This window comes from Condylura cristata, unplaced genomic scaffold (genome assembly GCF_000260355.1).
Source record: "Condylura cristata isolate star-nosed mole 26May11 unplaced genomic scaffold, ConCri1.0 scaffold00023, whole genome shotgun sequence".
NCBI lineage: Eukaryota > Metazoa > Chordata > Mammalia > Eulipotyphla > Talpidae > Condylura > Condylura cristata.
The window spans coordinates 1,166,761-1,185,375 of NW_004567124.1; the positions used below are offsets into that span (position 1 = coordinate 1,166,761).

Consider the following 18,615-nt stretch of genomic DNA (forward strand, 5'->3'; position numbering starts at 1 on the left):
AAAACTATAAAAATAAACATAAGTAACTAATGGAATAACAAAATAAAAGTTTATTTTATTAGAATTAGGAATGTTCTTTCCCTCTGGGTAACCTGAACAGTCCAGTTACAATGAAAATCTAAGAACAGTTATTTCCACAGCACAGGGTGCTCTATGCACAAAATTACAGGGTTAGGAGCGTTTAATCAATTTACCGATCTGATTGTCTCACCAACCCACCCCCTCCCATCCCCCCAAGTGCTCTATACCAGGATTTGTAACTCAAAGAATGTTACATTGTCCTTTTCTCTCATGTACTAACTTCAGTTCCTAATGGTGGCTGAGCCACATTTTACACTGCAGATGCAACCATTTCAAATCCAGTCAGTCTTGGGTCTGTTATATATATGTGTGTATGTATACTACACATGTGTATTTAATATATTTATTTAAACACACATAAAACACATACAATCTTGGCTGCAGCAAATTACACAGAATTTTGAATCTGGTATTATATGCTACTCAATTTTACCACTGTGGTGTGTATCCTGAGCTTTGGATCAAAATTTTATTGTAAATCGTTGAAAAGTACATCTACTGCTAAATGAGTTGTTCAAATGAAGCATGCACTTTTTTCAAAAGACAATGTAACTACCTTCAAGAAGACAGGGAGACCCCTGGTGCTTACTGCAAATAGAGCCCTCTGATAGACTTAGGTAAGTGATATAGGGAAGCTGTCATACAGTGTGGCTTGCCTATCCCAGCTTGAGTTACTGATGCTCCTAGCAAAGAAAGCAATTAACTCAGGGAATTCCACCAAGTATGTATGGAGATAGCTTTTAAAAGCCTGGAAGTAAAAAAGGTTAATTTACCTTGATCCATACAAACTAGGGAATGCACCCACAACTGCAATACCCTCAGGTATTATGCTGACACTGAAACTAGAAAGCACATCTAAAAGCACTATTCCTCCATAGGTGGGGGCTGATATGAAGTGCACACAGTTCTGAGTATTTGTTGCAAGGCGAGCGTGTAAAGAGGATTTATGACTCAAACCTAGATACTGCAAAGTTAACTGGTAAGATTTTTTAAAAACACCACACATATACAGAACATTTTAAGGGAGCCACATACAGCAAGACAGCAACTCTGGTTGCTTTTCAAAGTTACCAGGGAAATGAACTTATTCACGCTTCTAAAAAAAAAAAAAATTCCTTAGTTTTTGATAAATGTCTCTTAAGATTGATGCAGTCATTTAAAATAAAGTCAGGTGGATAATGGGGGTAAGGGAAGGAGAAGAGAATATGAAAAGAGCAGACAGTGAGTTCAGATGTGCACCTGAGGTGGCAAGGGAGGAGAGGATAAGAGATACAGGGGAAAGTTGATCCTAAAGCAATAAGTGGTTTAAGGAAGCAGCATAATATACTCAGCAAACATTCACTGATTTTTTTGATGGGAAAAGTATAGTTGCAAGTACATCTCATGTAACAATCTTTTCTAAAAGGAAAAGTAGGGTTGATTCAGCAAAGCCTAACTTAGGCAAAAGGCCAGAGGAAAGTGAACCTACTTCCCAATGGAGTAATAAGATGTACAATGCAAGAGCAGACAGAGCTGCCTCACAAATGGTAAACACTCCCTAGGCGCAAGACATTTAAAGGAAGACAAAGAGGTCCTCAGTCAAAACTGGTATGTAATATTAAGACCTCTTAATCTAGTTGCCTAGTTTACTCTGCACTCCTATATAAAACTGACAGATTTAGGGCAAAATACCACAGTCAGATGGCCTAAATAGGTATATAGTTAATAAAACCACCACCATTCTTTACTTTTAACATAGCTCTTAGTAGAAATTTCATAAAAATGAACATCACAGCTAAATGCATTATTAATTCTATCTGCTGACAATAGAAAAGAAGCAAACTCAGTGATTTCTATTTAAATGCACTAGATGGGAGTATCATGTTCTAGGGGTATTTGCCTTCAAACTGAACCCACAGCAACAACACACAAGCAATTTCGGTATCCGCCATTTTAAATTCACAATCTGAAACTAAGTGAATGGCTATTTATTTATATTTAAAGCTAAAACATTCTATTTGACACCCTTACATAGAGAAGGGGTGAGAGAAGAGCCATAACTAAAATCTTAAAGGCTCAAAGCAGCAATTGTGGGGGGGATAGGGGAGATTGCAATGTTTCCTCTGTATGTGACAGGATCCTAGGAAGCCTTCAGCCTCTGCATGACACGGGCACACAAAGGCTTACGTAGATGCACGAGGCCACGAAGGGGGTGAGGTTGCGGTCTGGTTCATTCTTGAACTGCAGCAACAAAGCTTGCTGTTGTAATCCTTATCAGGCCATGGCACTTAGTCAGAGCTTGACCTCCCTGTTCTGATCTAGAGCTGGGAATTCAAGGCATAAGGCCCATGGCCAGCAATGGACATATCAAAACTAGAAAGGGCAAAATTGTCTCAGGAAAGGAAAATAAAAGAATCCTAGTTAGGTCTTCCAGAGGAGCTAAACCAATACACGCCTTTTATCCCAACCTTCAACCCTGGAAAGATAAAGCAAACTGAAAGAAAATGCACAGCAAATAGACATAATCTTGAAGATTTTTAAAGAATAAATATTTTTTTGTAATTAAACATTATGCAAACACGTGCCACGCTTGCTTTGTCCATGCATATGCACTATATACAATTTTGAAAAATACTGTGTTGTCCTCTTGTTTTAAAAGTCATATACAAAGTTTTTTTTTGTTTTTGTTTGTTTAATCCTCTTGCTGCCTACCCCCCTTCCCCACCCCAAGAATTTTCTTTACAAGGAACTAGTAATCATTCACTCATGACCTTCAGGTATGAGAGAAAGAGAGTCAGCCTGTGTGTGGATGTATTTGTATGTGTAGGGGAAGAAGGGGAAGAGATCCTTTACCAAAGTACAACAAAATAGCTAGTTTGGACATGAAAAGCAGTGTCAAGGAGCTGTTTTAAATTTTAACTGTACTACACTTAGGAAAAAGAAAAAGAAAAAAAGGAGTCAGCTTTAAGAATGAAGCTACGTTACAAGTTAAAGTTGGAGGGCTTTTAGTGTGTCTGTCACACTTTTGTTGGCGGCCTAGAATACTGTTGTACAATGGTTTATCTACCTTTTTTATTACAATATAATTTACTTAAACTTTCCGTTAACAAAACAGAATTCTGGCACTACAGACCAGCGGTGTCAGAACAGGCTTAGTGCCTCCTTGTTTGTGTTTGTTTTGTTGTGTTTGTTTTAATTGCATGAGCACTCTAGATGGTAAAGTTTTCAGAGTTCATTTTATGCAGGGCCATTCTCAGTCCTCAATGTACTCCCACAGATCTTTTTCATAGCCTTCATGCACATGCTGTAACAAAACCCTCCGTCGACTCTCACAGTATCTGTAAGCAAAGAGGAAAAAAAAAATCAACTCCAATAATAAAAAAGGAGGTAGTTTAGTTTTTTAGGATCCCTAATTTATCTAGATTTGGAAGTGAGCACTTATTTAAATAGGCACATTTCAGATCTAAATTATAGGCACATTTCAAACTATTTCTAGTGTTAAAAAGGCTTTTTTCAAAGCCACATTTTCCATGGGTAACAATACATTAGAGATTCCTAAGGGCCTCAGAATTCATCTGATTGAACCCTATTCTTTATAGTAGACAGTTTCAGAAATACTTTTAATATTTACAGATACATCTGTAAAATCTTTGTTAAATGTAAAAATACTATATAAACACAAGGTAGTAGCTAGTTGGCTAAGGGAAGTTAAAATATTATTTAAGACTAAATTTCCAAGTCTTCCAAATTTTCTCTTCCACAGGTTTCTACTACATTAAAAAGACCATCATATTTTCAGGGAACAATTCTGGGGGAAAAAAAGGCTTTCACACTAGATGTTTTTAGCTTAGGAGTTAGCACAAATTTACTCATAGGACAAATAAATCTGTTCGAAAAAACAAGTCTAAATAAAATCTCAAAAAAAAATTTGGGTAGCTCAAAAGACACAAAAACACTGAAAAAGATACCTGTACCCCCATGTTTATTGCTGCTTTATTTACAATTGGAAAAACATGGAAGCAGCCCAAATGCCCAAAAGTAGATGACTGGATAAAAAAGATGTGGTACATATATACAATGGAATTATTACTCAGCAACCAAAAAAGAGAAACACATGTCTTTCGCAGCAACTTGGATGGAGCTGGAAAAGATCATGCTTAGTGAGATAAGCCAGAAAGATAAAGAAAAATACTGCATGGTTTCACTCATAGCAGGAGTATAATGGACCAGGCGAGAAAATAACAAAAATAATGAACCACCATATACCAGAGACATTTTGTGGGGGTGGAGTGGGGAATGGGATCAAAAATGGGGGGGTGGGGAGGGCAGTGCACGGGATTATGGTGATGGCACATGGGTGACTTGGTGATGGGAAACCCGCGGGATTACAATTGAGATTGAAAAAAAAAATGTACAAAATGATGTAAAAATAAACTGTTGTAAAGTTAAAAAAAAAAAAAAAGAAAAAAAAATTTGGGTAGCTGCATTGTCAACTGCTTTGATCCACAGGATCCCTGTGCCAGGATCATCATCCTATTCCCATCTCTCATCCTAATAGCCACTGGCCCCTTTTAGGTTCTTTCTTACTTAAATGGCATTAAATAAACAAAGTATATTAAGGTATGGTAAATGACTGATTTCCTCTGGTATGGTTGGTTAGCACTACTATCTGTAATTTGTTGCCCGAAAGACAGAGAAAATCTGTGAGAAACATGGCAGGGGCTCAGTGACTGAATACATAAAACCCAAGTTTCACCATCACCCAACTATACTGCTAAGCTGCTTCCGTACCAGACATTCAATGTCAGAAACTTTTGCAACAGCTATTAAAACAAATCTCACCTGTACTTATCCTGTACTTTTTGTTTTATATCCTGCAGAGAATCTTGGGAAATATCTCGTTCGAGGTAGCCCGAAAGCACCTCTGTGGCATTCTCTAGATCTGCTTGATTATTCTGCAAGAGGAAAAAGAATACACAGTAAGTTTTGGCTTAAAAAAACTGATAAATCATCTTAGCTGCTTCCTTACCTAAGAGTACATTCAACATTATTTTTTATTTTCATAAGTAGTTTAACTAAACTTGTAAAGCTCTTTATCACTTTCACCTTTAACAACTTGTTTTCTCTTTTCTAGGACTTAACATTTAAAGAACTAAAGATTTATCCATTTCCTCTGAAAAAATATCTAGGACACTTTGAAAGAATTTAAGAAAAAATTCTTTGGAATCTTCTTGTTCTGAGAACTGCTATTTGCTAAAACTCAAAGGAAAACTTAAGGAAAAAATTGAAACCCATTCTTGCTTACAGTTATCTGTACCTACTTCTTACACGAAAACACTGTATGGTAGCATAAATTGTTATCCTTTAGTATAGTTATGTATTTACCCATCTAAATAACCACTGAACCAGTCTACTGTCTAATCATCTATGAACATTAATGCTTCATGCATCCATTTTTAATGGGCATCTCTACTAGAGTCCCCTGTACTTGTTACTTTACCAAAGGTAACCACCATATTACTTCTAATACCATATATTAGTTTTAACAGAATAAAGACTTATTGAATTTGTGATATGCCAGGTACTGTTATAAGCAGCATAGTCTTACTGAATTTCACAACACCCTTGAAACATATTATGCTCATTTAAAAAAAAAGGTAGATATACAAGAGATTAAGTAATTTGCTCCAAGTCAACACAGTTAAAAAGCAATGAAGAGAAAATTCACCTTCATGGCTGACTTCAAGTTTGCACACTTAAGCACCTTGGGGGCTAAACTAAATCAATTTTAGTACAAGAAATCCAAATTCTCACATCTTCCTAATAAATACACTCTTAATCCACATTTTCCAAATAGACAGGAATCTTTAAAACTATGTATGTTATCTATGAATATAGATAAAGAAGTCCTATGATACAGGTTGGTTTCCTCCCCATTCAGTAACTACTCCTACCTCAAAGATAATGGACTGGTTATTCTTTTTGAGGTAGAAAGCGAAGACATAAGTGTACATGAGTGTGGCACGACACTGGCAGAGGACATCAACTGCTTTCTTCAGGAACTGCACCTCAATCCAGGACATGTTGTGCTGCTGCATCTCCTCCATTTTCTGCTTCACCTGAGCATAAAGTTTGTGCTCGAAGCGTAGACTCTGCATGTGGTTCATATAGCGATTACAGTAGAACAGGTACCTCTGCAGGGCTGCCCTAGATCGCTGTTCATTAAGAAAAATCATGGGTGCATAATTGTAACAAATACATGCACATAAAAAATGATTAGCAGGTTTACTGATAAAACAGTTAAGGAATTTAGGCCATAATCAGTAATAAACAGACCTCTATTTTTACCTCTGCTACATAATACTGGTCATACTTTCTAGTACTGCAGCCACTAGCCATATATGGCTATTTCAAATAAAATTAGAAATTCTCCAGAGCTCAATGACCACAGGTAGTCAGTTGAACAATGGTAATAAAGAATATTTTCATTATTACAGAAAGTCCTACTGTGTATCATGTTCTACAGTATACAAAATAAGGTATAAAACAAGCAAGAATCAACATTATGAAGTGGAAAACAACAGAGAGGCAATCAAACAACACATAACTCCTGATAAAATGCAACAGAAAGTATATAGTACCTTCCTTTCTATCCCTTACCCAAACTGAATCCAAGTTCAGTTTCCTAGAGCTAACCACTAGTTTCAGGGGACACAAGAGATAGAAGAGCTTATCAAACACCACCGAAGAGTTCAAACAGCAAAATGCACAACATGGGAAATTCTACAGGTCAAAATGACCTACTTTCTTCAACAAATAAATAATAAGAAACAAGGAATACAGATTAGAAGAGGCTTGAGATAGCAATCAAATCCAAGTTATGGACATATGTGGATCCTGGTATGAAATGATTATAAAAGAAAACTGAGGTAAATGAGGACACACAAACACTGTGAAGTCGCTGATGTTAACAGATTTGGCTTAAAGTAAAAATGCATGTAGCTATAGACAGATACATATATACACAGATATGTATGAATGTATGTATGTAATAACAACATTGCATTTATATTAAAAGATTGCTTATGGGGCCTCCCTGGTGACACAGGGGTTATGTCTCAGCACTATCAAGCTATCGGCAATCACTGCAGCATGAGTTTGATTTCTACCCAGGGAGATGATCCACAAAGTACAGCAGACCTCTCTTGTCTCATCTGCTGCTCTCCTCGGCAGTGTATTTCAATACCTCTGCCTAATCTGTTCCCCACTCTGTCTGGTGAATCTGCTCACCACCCACCCCCAAACCTCTGGCCTATACCCCAGTTCTTATATGCATAAATAAATAAATAAAAATAAATCTTAAGAAAAATAAATGAGACTGTCTCCGAAAGATACATGTACCAAAGAAACTGATTTTTGATCTTGATTTGTTTTACATTATTTAATCAAACTGCAAACATAATTCACATAGATCTCTTCAATTATATTTTAGGGTATAAACTTTTAAAAAAGTAATCCTGATAACTTAGGCCCTAATATGCAGAAAATCATTAGAAGAAATGCTTGTTAAATGTACCACTATCAACGGTTTCTTGCCACACATACGTATCTCTTCTTTTATGCACTGCCTTTTCTGTTCTTCATGCCTTACGCCTAGAAACAGCACAGATACTACCAAACAATATGTCTCTTAGAAACACCAACTCTGAACTTCTGAATTAGCCAATCACATTATATAGCATCACACAACATTATAAAACAGTTAAAAAAAATCTACCCAAGTCATGGTTTTGGTTCAAGAGTCAAGTAGGTATCAATCAATGCTTACACACTGAAAAGTTACACCAATTGTATCTAAAAATATGCCAATTACATCTGATCACTATTAGGTATAATAATAATAATAATAAATATATATATAAATTAGGTATTATATATTGTTAATCTAAAAATGATGCCACTTATATCTAAAAATGTAGTATGTATAGAACAATCTGTTTGGTATTTTCTCTCTCCAAAAGCACTAATACAGCTGTCAAATTCCCAAGATGAAATGTAAAACTGAAATTACCATATTAAATGTAGGCTAAAACACTTGATTTAATGGCCAATAATTATGAAACAGCTTCTCACTAAGATAATTCTCAAATCCAACATGAAAGAAAACCTATGCTAACACTACTTAACAGACCAACATCTAATCAAATGCCAAAGAGAAAGGCTAAGATTAAATAGCAACAGAAGGGAATGCAAAGACAAACTGAGCTAAATGAAAAATGCAGGAGTAAGAGTAAGTCCAAACTGAATGCTAGAAAAGCATTACAATTAACAGGGAACTTTTATATGAAAATTACATTGGGTGATATAGCTCCAATCAAAGATTAAAAATACTAGATGGTATTGGAGTGGAGTACCAAATGATCAAGTTTTAACACAATAACCAAATTTTATTTCCGATCTTATTTTGTGAAATGGCATCAAGCACTTCCTTATTGCATAAGGTAAATGAGAAAAACAATGACAAGAGAATATATATCAATAATAAATTCAAGTCAAATGAATCATGATAAGAACTGCAGGAATAAAGACCTGTATGTAATAGCTGAAATATAAACAACTGAAAACATAGCTAGCTGTCACATTAATTTTAACCTGATTTTCACTGGCTCTGTAGTTTCCTTGGTTCAGCTGTTTTTAGTTGAATAAAAGCAGAAGAGTTCAAACAAAAAAAGAATTTATAGCTGGGTTTGTTTATACATATTCTAATGGATATAATTTAAATCACATTAGAATTTGTGATATTTCTCCCTTTAGAATGATCTCAATTAAAAAAAAAACTATACTTATTAAACATTTATTTATTTTCACATAAAAGAACTGGAGTGCAAGCCAGAGGTTGCAGGGCTGAGAGGATTCACCAGAAGAGTGGGGAGCAGAGCACGCAGATCTACTAAAATACACTACTGAAAGGAGCAGTGGGTGATACAGGAGAGACCCACTGCATCATATGTGAACTAGTTCCCAGGCTGGGGATCATCTCAGACTGCAACAGTGCTGGTGCTGGCACTTAACTCTTAGGTCACTAGGGAGGCTCCAGGATCATAAATAGTGTTTAAAAGTCTGTAAAATGTCAGTCACCATTTGTTAAGTACCAAATACAGTTTTCCAGATTTAGAAAGTGAGATGCAGAACTTTCACGTCTTATCAACACTAGGATATGATCTTTTATATTCATGATATTTCTAAAAGAAATAAATTAAAAAAAAAATTTAAAAAGTGAAACAGTAAGGAACAAATTATGTTCTGGACTGCATCCTGATAAGGAAAACCAATTAAAAGAATATTTTTGGGATAACTAGGGTGTTTCAGTATGGAACTGATGAACATAGGAACGATTAAATTCGAGGGTTCTACAATTATATTATTATTACTAGGCTGAAAGAGACTCAAAAATGTTCCTGAATATAACCCACATTTAGTGTTTGCATCCTTTTTGTAATAGTGGATTATTTTCCTATTCATAATAGGGGATCCTCTAACTCCTGAGACCAGTTCATTACAGATCAATTCACCTATAATCACTGTCAAATTCATGAGCAAGGAGGTTTAAAAAAAAAAAGTAAAAATGAGATACTATCTATTATAAATAGCAGCAAAGTATTTATCAAGAATTGGTATTCTAATCTCTTGCTGCACAGGGAAAATCTTGACATGAAGATTATTGGAACCTGTAAATGTGTTGCATGACTAGATTAATCAAAAGAAATCAACCAAACCTATAAAAAGGAGTACTCCTAATATGCCTTTTAGATAAGAGTTTCTCTCTAAATGTACATTACATCTATACCCAATATTTACTGAAGGGTCTTTCCACTAGTTTTTTGTAATTGAAAACTTATACTAAATTATTTCCTAATTAACAGTCAATGTACATTCCTGTTCAACTATCACCAGAAAAATGAATGTACTTACCTCTTGTGCATCTCTTGCTGCTTTTGCATCATCCTCATTATAGCGGTTACAGTTGTACCTTAAAGTAAATTTAGAGAACTCCATAAAGCCATAAATCAAAAAAAAAAAAAAAAGAAAGAAAAGAAAAGGAAAAAAAAAGGAAACAAACCACAGAATTTTAGCCTGGATTTAGAGATTATCTAGAATGAATATTCTCCTTTACAGAGATAAACTGAGGTATAAATTACCTACTCTACCAGAATTACCAGAATAAAAGAGTTGCTGAATCTAATGCACACCAAGTGTTTGAATCCTTTTCATAACCATGTTATCAAAATTCCTCACCTGTGGTTGTCCATTTGAAATCAGCCTGCTGTACTCATTAGAAAACAGTCATTTTAGAATTTTGTATTAGCTGACTATAGTTTGAACTTCTAACTCAGTTTTTTGAAGAAAGAGACCGTATCACCTTCTAAGCTGTCTGTTACATAGGCCAAAAACTCCCATTTTTTTTTTTTTATTACTCACCTTTTTATCTGCTCTTCTTAAACCATAGGACCAACAGCTGGAAACTACTATGTATTCGATTCTGTGCTATATGCTTTATGTGCTATCCCAGCTTATAAGTGCCATTGAAAAATGAATGATACACAATATAAAGAGGGAAGAGTGACTTGCTCAGAGAAGTCAGTTGTTTACTTTCTCTCTTCCTTTACGTCATGCTACATTAGGGGAGCAGATGGTTAACTGAGTGCTTACTACATGTCATCTACTACTAACAGCCTTTAATAATACTTTTTAATAATACTAACCGTATTATTACATTTACTCTCTTCAACCAACTTGTAAAGTATTATCTTCATTGAGCAGATGAAGAATGAGATGCAGAGAAGATTAAGTAACATACTAAGGTCACATAGATGTCAATAGTTCCAGAGCTGGCAGTTAAACTTACGCATGTTTAATAAGTTTAAGCAGAAGGGCATGAATTCCATGCGTTTAAACAGTGAGTATACTGTTCACATGCATTAGTCACATCTTTAGAATCTTTCAGTGAATTTTTTAGAACCAAAGTAAAATTTGTTGAATTTAAATATTATTAAACTGGACCCATTTTCCCAGCTTGTCAAGTGCTTAAAGATTTTAATGGTCTACGCATTCACTATCTCTTTGACATTACCAACAATGTATGCAAAAGTCTTACTTTAGTTCAAGTAAGTCACCAATAAAACTGACCAGAAAAAACAATACATACTTTACATGAAAGAAAAAAAAAAAAAAAAGATGAGGACAAGCCTTTCAGCAAACCTTTAACACACTCCACTAAGGAAACAAATTTATTACCTGTACTCCAAGAAATAGTCACTCAATTAATTCCAAATAGCCCTCCCTGTCTGCATTCATTGCTTAGGTGACCAATGTCTCAGTCCACACTGAACACCTTGAGGAGATGTGCAAAACATTCAGTAATCCATTATGCCAAAATACCACTTGATTCTGGGATTTCACAAAAGAGAAAAGTTATGAGGTTCAAATTGTCATTTTGGAACCAATCATGAAAACTGGAAATTTGGGGTTACAATTCCATCTGCTTTCACTCTTTAGTACCTCCTTATTTTCTACAATTACTCTGAAATAACCAACACTGGATCATTAACATCTTCAAGTTTTTAAACCCAGGCCACAAATCATTTGAGTTGGGAGAATTAATCCCTTTCTCCTCCCAGCCCCTTGTCTCCAGCTTGGGTTATAATTCTCTCAATAATAATTACTCAATTTGCTCTTCTTATCCTCTGCTGGTTATTAATGTCTTTTCTTCCAATCTGATAAGTCCTTAAAAATTTCCTTTTGCTTTTTTAAATGTATTTATAAATTTCAACACATTCTGGGTTTTACTCAGGTAATGTTAGTAAGGATATTAAGACCATGAAAACAAATAGGATTCATTTATAATTTGTAGATGGCTACTAGTACTACTTAGAATGCTACTTTGATGATTATGAGGCATTTTCAGTTTTAAACAAGAAAGCATGGAGGAATCATTTGCAATGTCAGCCATGGGTAAAGGTAAGACACAAGCAACATTCCTGACACCCTGTGGTCCAGGTCATCCTTCATTCTTATATCCATTTGTGTTATATACTCTTTACAGTTTTCAATGCAGTTCGTTTAAATTTTCGGCTGTGATCAGACAACTTATACACAAAAAATAGTATCTCTTTATTAAAAATTTCTTACTCACTCATCTCCCAATCATTAGACTTATTTAATTTCACTAGGGGAAACTTAATTTCTGGGAACACACTACATCCTCCTGTTTGCCTTCTTAAGATCTAGAGCTTACTAAATCCCAAATATGCTTCTTTGGCTTTGATAGTGGCAATGCCACTTTTTAAACTTCCATTTAATGAATTCGTTTTTACCTGGTTCAGAAAAGAAAATCCTTTTATTAACTTTAACTAGTTAATATATGAAAGTTCTATAAAACTAAAAGGGAAGATTTGCCATCATCTTAAGGTCAGATCCTCCTCATCTTGTCTTGAACCCCTCCTATCCACTTTCTACAATGTAGCTAAAAGTAGATAATGCACATGATACAGAATTCTTCTCACTGAAACTACAGATATAATCATACTGCTAACCACTTAAAATCCTTCCAATAATGCAAACTACTTTAAAGTAGTCTTCTTTCTAACTAACAATCCATGATGGATACAAACTTAAATGCCAGTAAGGAAAAAAGCAAGTAACAGAAATTAGAGAAATAGGCCACTTGCATATCATAAGCCCGAAATATTCCCACTTTTACCAGGAAATGAGCAAGGTACTATTCTCAAAACACCTTCAGTGTAACCTGCCAAAGTGACCAAAAAAGTGTGTATCAAACAGATGTACATAACAGTATTATCAGGGTGCATCATGATATATAAAAGAAACATTAAGTTTTAATCTTGAGGAAACACAAAAGCAAAAGCTTCATGTAAAGGACTAACAGTCAATTCCAGGTGATTACTGTCTAGCAAGAAAGCAGGCTTGTTTCCTATGCTTCAAAGAGAAGGTAAAATTCTGGACCATTTGGCCCATTTTCCAATTTTTCAAGTTTGGGGCTTTTTTTTTGTCCAATGGTGTGCAGGTAAATAAAACACACATACTGGGTTTTGCCAAGATTCTCTCTTCAATACTGTCAAAAAAGTAAAATTTCAATTTAAGTCTCTGAATAACTTATGTACTTTAACATCACTGTGCCTTTATTTGTACTGTTCTTTTAGCCTTGGATGTTTTCCTGCTAACCTATCCTCAAAGTTCATCTCAATTGCTATAGCCTCTGTGGAATATGCCTAATAAATCCCTCTCACTGGATATCTTGCATTTACTTCTCTTGTAATAGTGATCACAACTGTATTACCTAGCTCCCAAGGTAAGAGATTTCCATGAGGTAGAAACCTTATTCATGATACGCAGCACATTATCACATACTTATGTGAACATATTCTTCCCTTCATTTCCCCAACCTACCAGGCAGATCCATGTGGTTCCCAAGGGCCAAGACACACCCAGCAAAACTCTGCTTTACAGTTCTGGTTACGACAGACCATGTGATTACAACCGCCATCCTTCTCAATTGTGACATGGCATTTGGGACATTCCTATGAAGAGAAACTATAAAGTTGGTGTCAATGCTACACTAGGTTGTATTACTACCACTGAGGAGAAGCCAGTTCCAGTTGGTTTCATTTTAAATACCACCTTTATTGGGATTAATACATATAAAGCACCTAGAACAGTGTCAAATACTTAATAAAATACTATTAAAAATGAGCCATAATCATTACTGATTTTTACAATGTTCAGCAATTAAAAGATTTGTTTAGTGGGGTTGTGGGGACAAAAACATTTCAAGTACTTTTAACCATACATGTAGTAAATACAGTTTTATGGGACATAAAATATTTTGCTCATGTAAATGAATGCTGAGGTTATCTAGAAATAACTATTGAATATTTCCGCTACCCCACACACTGTTCTCCATGCTTTATATGCATTACTCATAATTCTTACAGCTGTGCTATTTCTACTTCCATTTGTCAGATGAATAAACTAAGGGAAACAAATGATAAACCAGCCTAAGGTCACACAGGTAGTAAATGGTTTTAAGAGTCAAGTTTCAAACCCTAGCAATCAGGCCTCAAGAATCAGACAAATGGGATTGGTAAATCCTTTTATGGTTACTGAACACCCCAACTTTTGTTTGCTAAATATGCAAGTTTTAAATTCTTCTCCTTGTGGTCCATTAACAACTATGCTACAGAGATCACAGTTTGTTCCAAGTCTCTATCATTTCTGTTGCTGCTTAGTAAGCCAGTTACTGCCCTGCAGGCCTATTGTTTCATTTGAGAAATCAAAAAATCAAATGTACTCATATTTAAATAAAACTATAAATAAGATATAAAGTTTGCATTTTTGTTATATTTGTTTTTGATATCTGAACTCACAAAGGGTACTATCACTCATTATGTTGAAGCTTCAGTCTTTGTGAAACAAACTAAACTGTCAATAAACTGTAATAACTTTAAGTAGACCAACATGGCAATTTTCAATTATACATGTTTTAAATAAAAATTTTTAAATCACACACAATTTTACATTTTTTCCAAAGAAGCAAATTCCAGTCTTAAATATTTGTTCATTATACATTTCGTATTTATAATTAACCAAATAATATAAAGCCCTAAATGTGTTAGGAAGTTACTGATATCCTGCCAATTCATTTAAGGAAATAACAACAACAATAAATAAGAGCTTTTGAAACCTCAGGAGAAAAGTGTCCTAAGTTTCATCTCAAAATTGTCAAGTAGATAAATTAATTACAAACTTATTTTTTTTTCAGTATAATCTATCTCTAAAACAAATCCAATCATATTGAAGCCTGTAGCTGTAGTTATTTGTGAATTACTCTAGATGCAGAATAAGAACAATTTAATCAAATTACTTGCAAAAACAGAACTGCCCTATTCTGAATACTAGAGTTTTACATACTATAGTTAAGGATTTTAGGAATTCTGGAGAAGACTTCCATTTTTTAAAAAGATTCTTGACTAGGAAAAATCATTAAAAATAATAAAATTGAACATGTCTTGACATGGTACACTTTCTAAGCTTTTCTTGAGTGACGTAAGTTGAATTTATCCATGTTAATTTCAGAGAGCACAAGAAGAAAATTAATTTCAAGCATACATTCCTCAAAGATGTGTCATTTGTTTTATGTGACAGGACCTACTATTTCACCAATATTTCCTGCAAGACAAAAATGTATACTTATATCCTAATAATTTAGGGTAAAGCAAGATATTAATGGCAAAAATTTTGTATTGGCTAATTCTTACTGTTCTTTGACTGGTGGGAACAGTGCAAAACCATTATTGAGCAAGGTCAAACAATTCAGAATTCTTTAAGCCAAATACAACAATTAAAAAATGATAACACCTCAATATCATATAACTCATCACCCAAGTCACTTCCTGTATGGATAAGATATTCAAATAAATAAAGATCGGACATTTATACAATTTTCTGTAAGAGACCATTTGGATACACAGCTGGGATTCAAATGCTTGCATATTTCATGATAGAACAGAAAAAGAATCATATTCCCTGTATTTTGTGATATATTTGTCTAGGGTTAAGGAAGTGGTTCACTCATGAAGAGAATGAATTTTGAAATTATCATCATGAACAACACTTCAAACAAAGTATAACAGAAAGACCATGGCATATTAATGTTACCCTAAAACTGATGTAATTGGGAACTATCTCTTAATGTATCACAATTTAATAGTTTAATGCCAAGTGTATTTGTTAAGTCCAGTTCACTTATATCAACAAAAGTATACTCAATCTGCCTGAGTCCTTTTCTCAAGAATGATTTCTTAAAAAGTTAACCCCTGGGACACAAATGTAAATAAAAATAAACTAATAAAACCAAGTTGAAATAAACTCTACAACACATTTGTATAATTAAGGCCGCCAAGAACAACATATAAAGGCATTAAAAAAGCCCAGGGTAGAAAAATCAACAGCTTTTTCTTCTACAGGAAACTAAAAATTTTCACAATGGAAGAAATGCACACTACAGTATAGTACTCAGTAACAATTAAAGGGGATGGGTGGGGGGTAAGGGGGAAAAAACCCAAACAATCAAAGGGTTAACAGGCAAATCATTCTGGGGGAGGAGGGGGATCTGTAACAAAGAAAAAGGTAAAGAAAGACCCATAACTAAGTAAACTTACTGCTTTCACTAAACTACGGCACATATCTTTATCAGTTTCATCCAAGAATTTACTGAAGGAAAATACCAACCTTAGTGTTGGCTGCAATCCAATTAGAGGTTTCACTGTCATCATCACACTTTTTAATCCACTTCTTCAACCACTGTTTGAAAACAACAACTGTTAGGGTACAACAAATGACTTAAGAAAAAAGACAGCAAATTACTTCAAGACTTAAATACAGTAAAGCCTAAATGTAAAAGCCAAAGAACAAAGGTGCACTTCCTTTAAAAATTCTGTAGTTCTATAGATCAAATATATATGAAATCAACCAGAGAATTTTGTCTAGCTAAAGTTGAATAAGAAACCCAGCTCTAAGGTATGTAAATCTCCTTAGTCAGTTACAAGTCTAACATGGGAGGTTCCTTCACCGTAGCTGTCCTTACAGCTATTAGAAGCTGACTTATTCCTCAGGGGTGGTCTCTGAATACTTGCAATGACATAAAATCTATCCGCTAATGGCTTTAAAAAAAAAAAAAAAAGTGGGCTATGGCTTTCAATCACCAAGAATTCCAAACTCACCTTACATTTAACAGGATCGTGCCAATTTTCTCCACAGTTAAAGCTGTTAAACAATACAAAAGTTAGGAGAATTAAGTTCTACCTACTATAAGTAACTACATCAGTCTGTACTTTATAGTTCCTAACTACTTTCAACAGTTGTTAGTGACTAGCAAAACAAGTGCTGGAGCCCTCTATTTTATTCTATAATAAATTATTTAGAATCTAGTTTTAGGAATAATATGAACTAGGTATTCAAATATGTAAAATGAAGATTATAAGCATGAAGGCATAATTTGATGACAACTTTATAATGAATGACTAAGCAACCATCAAAAGATTAAGATAATAAAAATCAGTTTAGTTAGATCTGTACATTTCTGGTAGTCGCTAGTATATGCAATAATTCCGTTATACCCTCTCTCTAAATGAAACCAAACTGAAGTTCCACTGATTTATACTTAAGTAATTTTTTTTCTTCATAAATTATATACATTTGACATGTCATTCACAGAACCATAAATTTTGGAAATATTTTACAACTCCATATTGTGGCACCAACTCTAGTGCCAATATCCACTTATTTTCCCCTCTCCTACCCCTTCCTCTCTCCTCAGCAAACCCCATCCCCTCTAGTAACCACCAGCTTTCACAGAACCTAATGTTTTGTTGTTTTGCTATTGCATTGTTTTCTTGAACTTAAATATCAACCAGTGCTTAAATGCTTCATCAATATATGTCAAGTCTTTCATTTAATACTTCAAATGAAGAATTTAAGTCTGATTCTGTAGGGTGTAATATAGGATGTAATATAATTTAGTATTAATGCACAGGAAACAAGTGTGGGAAGCAAACAGGTCACATAATTCCATAATGAGAATGAATTTCAGTCCAACAGAAAGAAACTGCACTGACTAAATAAGGTATAAAACAAAGAGCATGAATAATTATTCCCTAAAGATACAGGAAGGTATAGGGAATGAAGAGGTAACCAAAGGGCTTCATGTGTGTCTTGTTTTGTTTTTTTAAAGATTTACTTATTTATGCATATAAGAACAGGGGTATAGGCCAGAGGTTCAGGAGTCAGGATTCACCACAGACAGAGTGGGGAGCTCAACAGGCTGATCTACTAAAATACACTGTTGAGGGGAGCAGCAGGAAGGTCAGGAGAGGTCTGCCATACCATGTGAGTCACCTCTCTGGCTGAGGATTGAACTCATGCTGCAGTAGCTGTGGATAGCTTCACAGTGCTATGCTTTAACCCCGCGGCACTACCAGGGAGGGCCCAGTTATGTTTTGTTTAATAAAAATAAATGAAAAATTGATTCTGATTCTGGTTGTAGTTACTTAAGTATTCATTTTTACTGTTTGCTAACCTTTACTGTGTATTTGAAATGTTCCATACTAAAATGTTTGAAAACAGGTATGGAAACAGATGTTACTCTCTGTTTACAAGATAAATTCTGAAACAATAATGCATATATTACATATATTTTATCTGTGAGTTTGTGTTTTGGAAATTCCCTGCTAAGTGGAATGTAGAATTCAAATGTTGAAGAGTATATTATAGATCTCCAAGGACTCAGGTTACTAAGAAAGACGGAGTCATAGAATGTTAAATCTCAGTAAAATGTTAGTCATGTTTCAGCTTTTTTAATTTATCTGTACATTTTCTTTCTAGAAGATTCAACGTATCAGAGTAAAGGAAATTTAAGAAAAAATCCTATGTATTTTATCTAAATATCTCTTAAGCTAGCTAAACATGGAGCTTCCCTAC

General features: G+C 34.5%; 1 protein-coding gene across 1 annotated transcript in view; it reads right to left on the reverse strand.

The window, feature by feature from the left end:
* Positions 1-35: 35 nt before the first annotated feature.
* Positions 36-18,615, reverse strand: part of ARIH1 (ariadne RBR E3 ubiquitin protein ligase 1) — a 107,162-nt gene continuing 88,582 nt past the window's right edge. The window contains exons 8-14 of the mRNA XM_004687614.2: positions 16,860-16,902; positions 16,369-16,440; positions 13,528-13,658; positions 10,033-10,090; positions 6,015-6,275; positions 4,903-5,015; positions 36-3,398 (exon numbers count right to left, since the gene is read on the reverse strand). Coding sequence (XP_004687671.1) covers positions 3,314-3,398; positions 4,903-5,015; positions 6,015-6,275; positions 10,033-10,090; positions 13,528-13,658; positions 16,369-16,440; positions 16,860-16,902 — 763 coding nt within the window. The 3' untranslated portion in view covers positions 36-3,313. The remainder of the gene's footprint in view (positions 3,399-4,902; positions 5,016-6,014; positions 6,276-10,032; positions 10,091-13,527; positions 13,659-16,368; positions 16,441-16,859; positions 16,903-18,615) is intronic.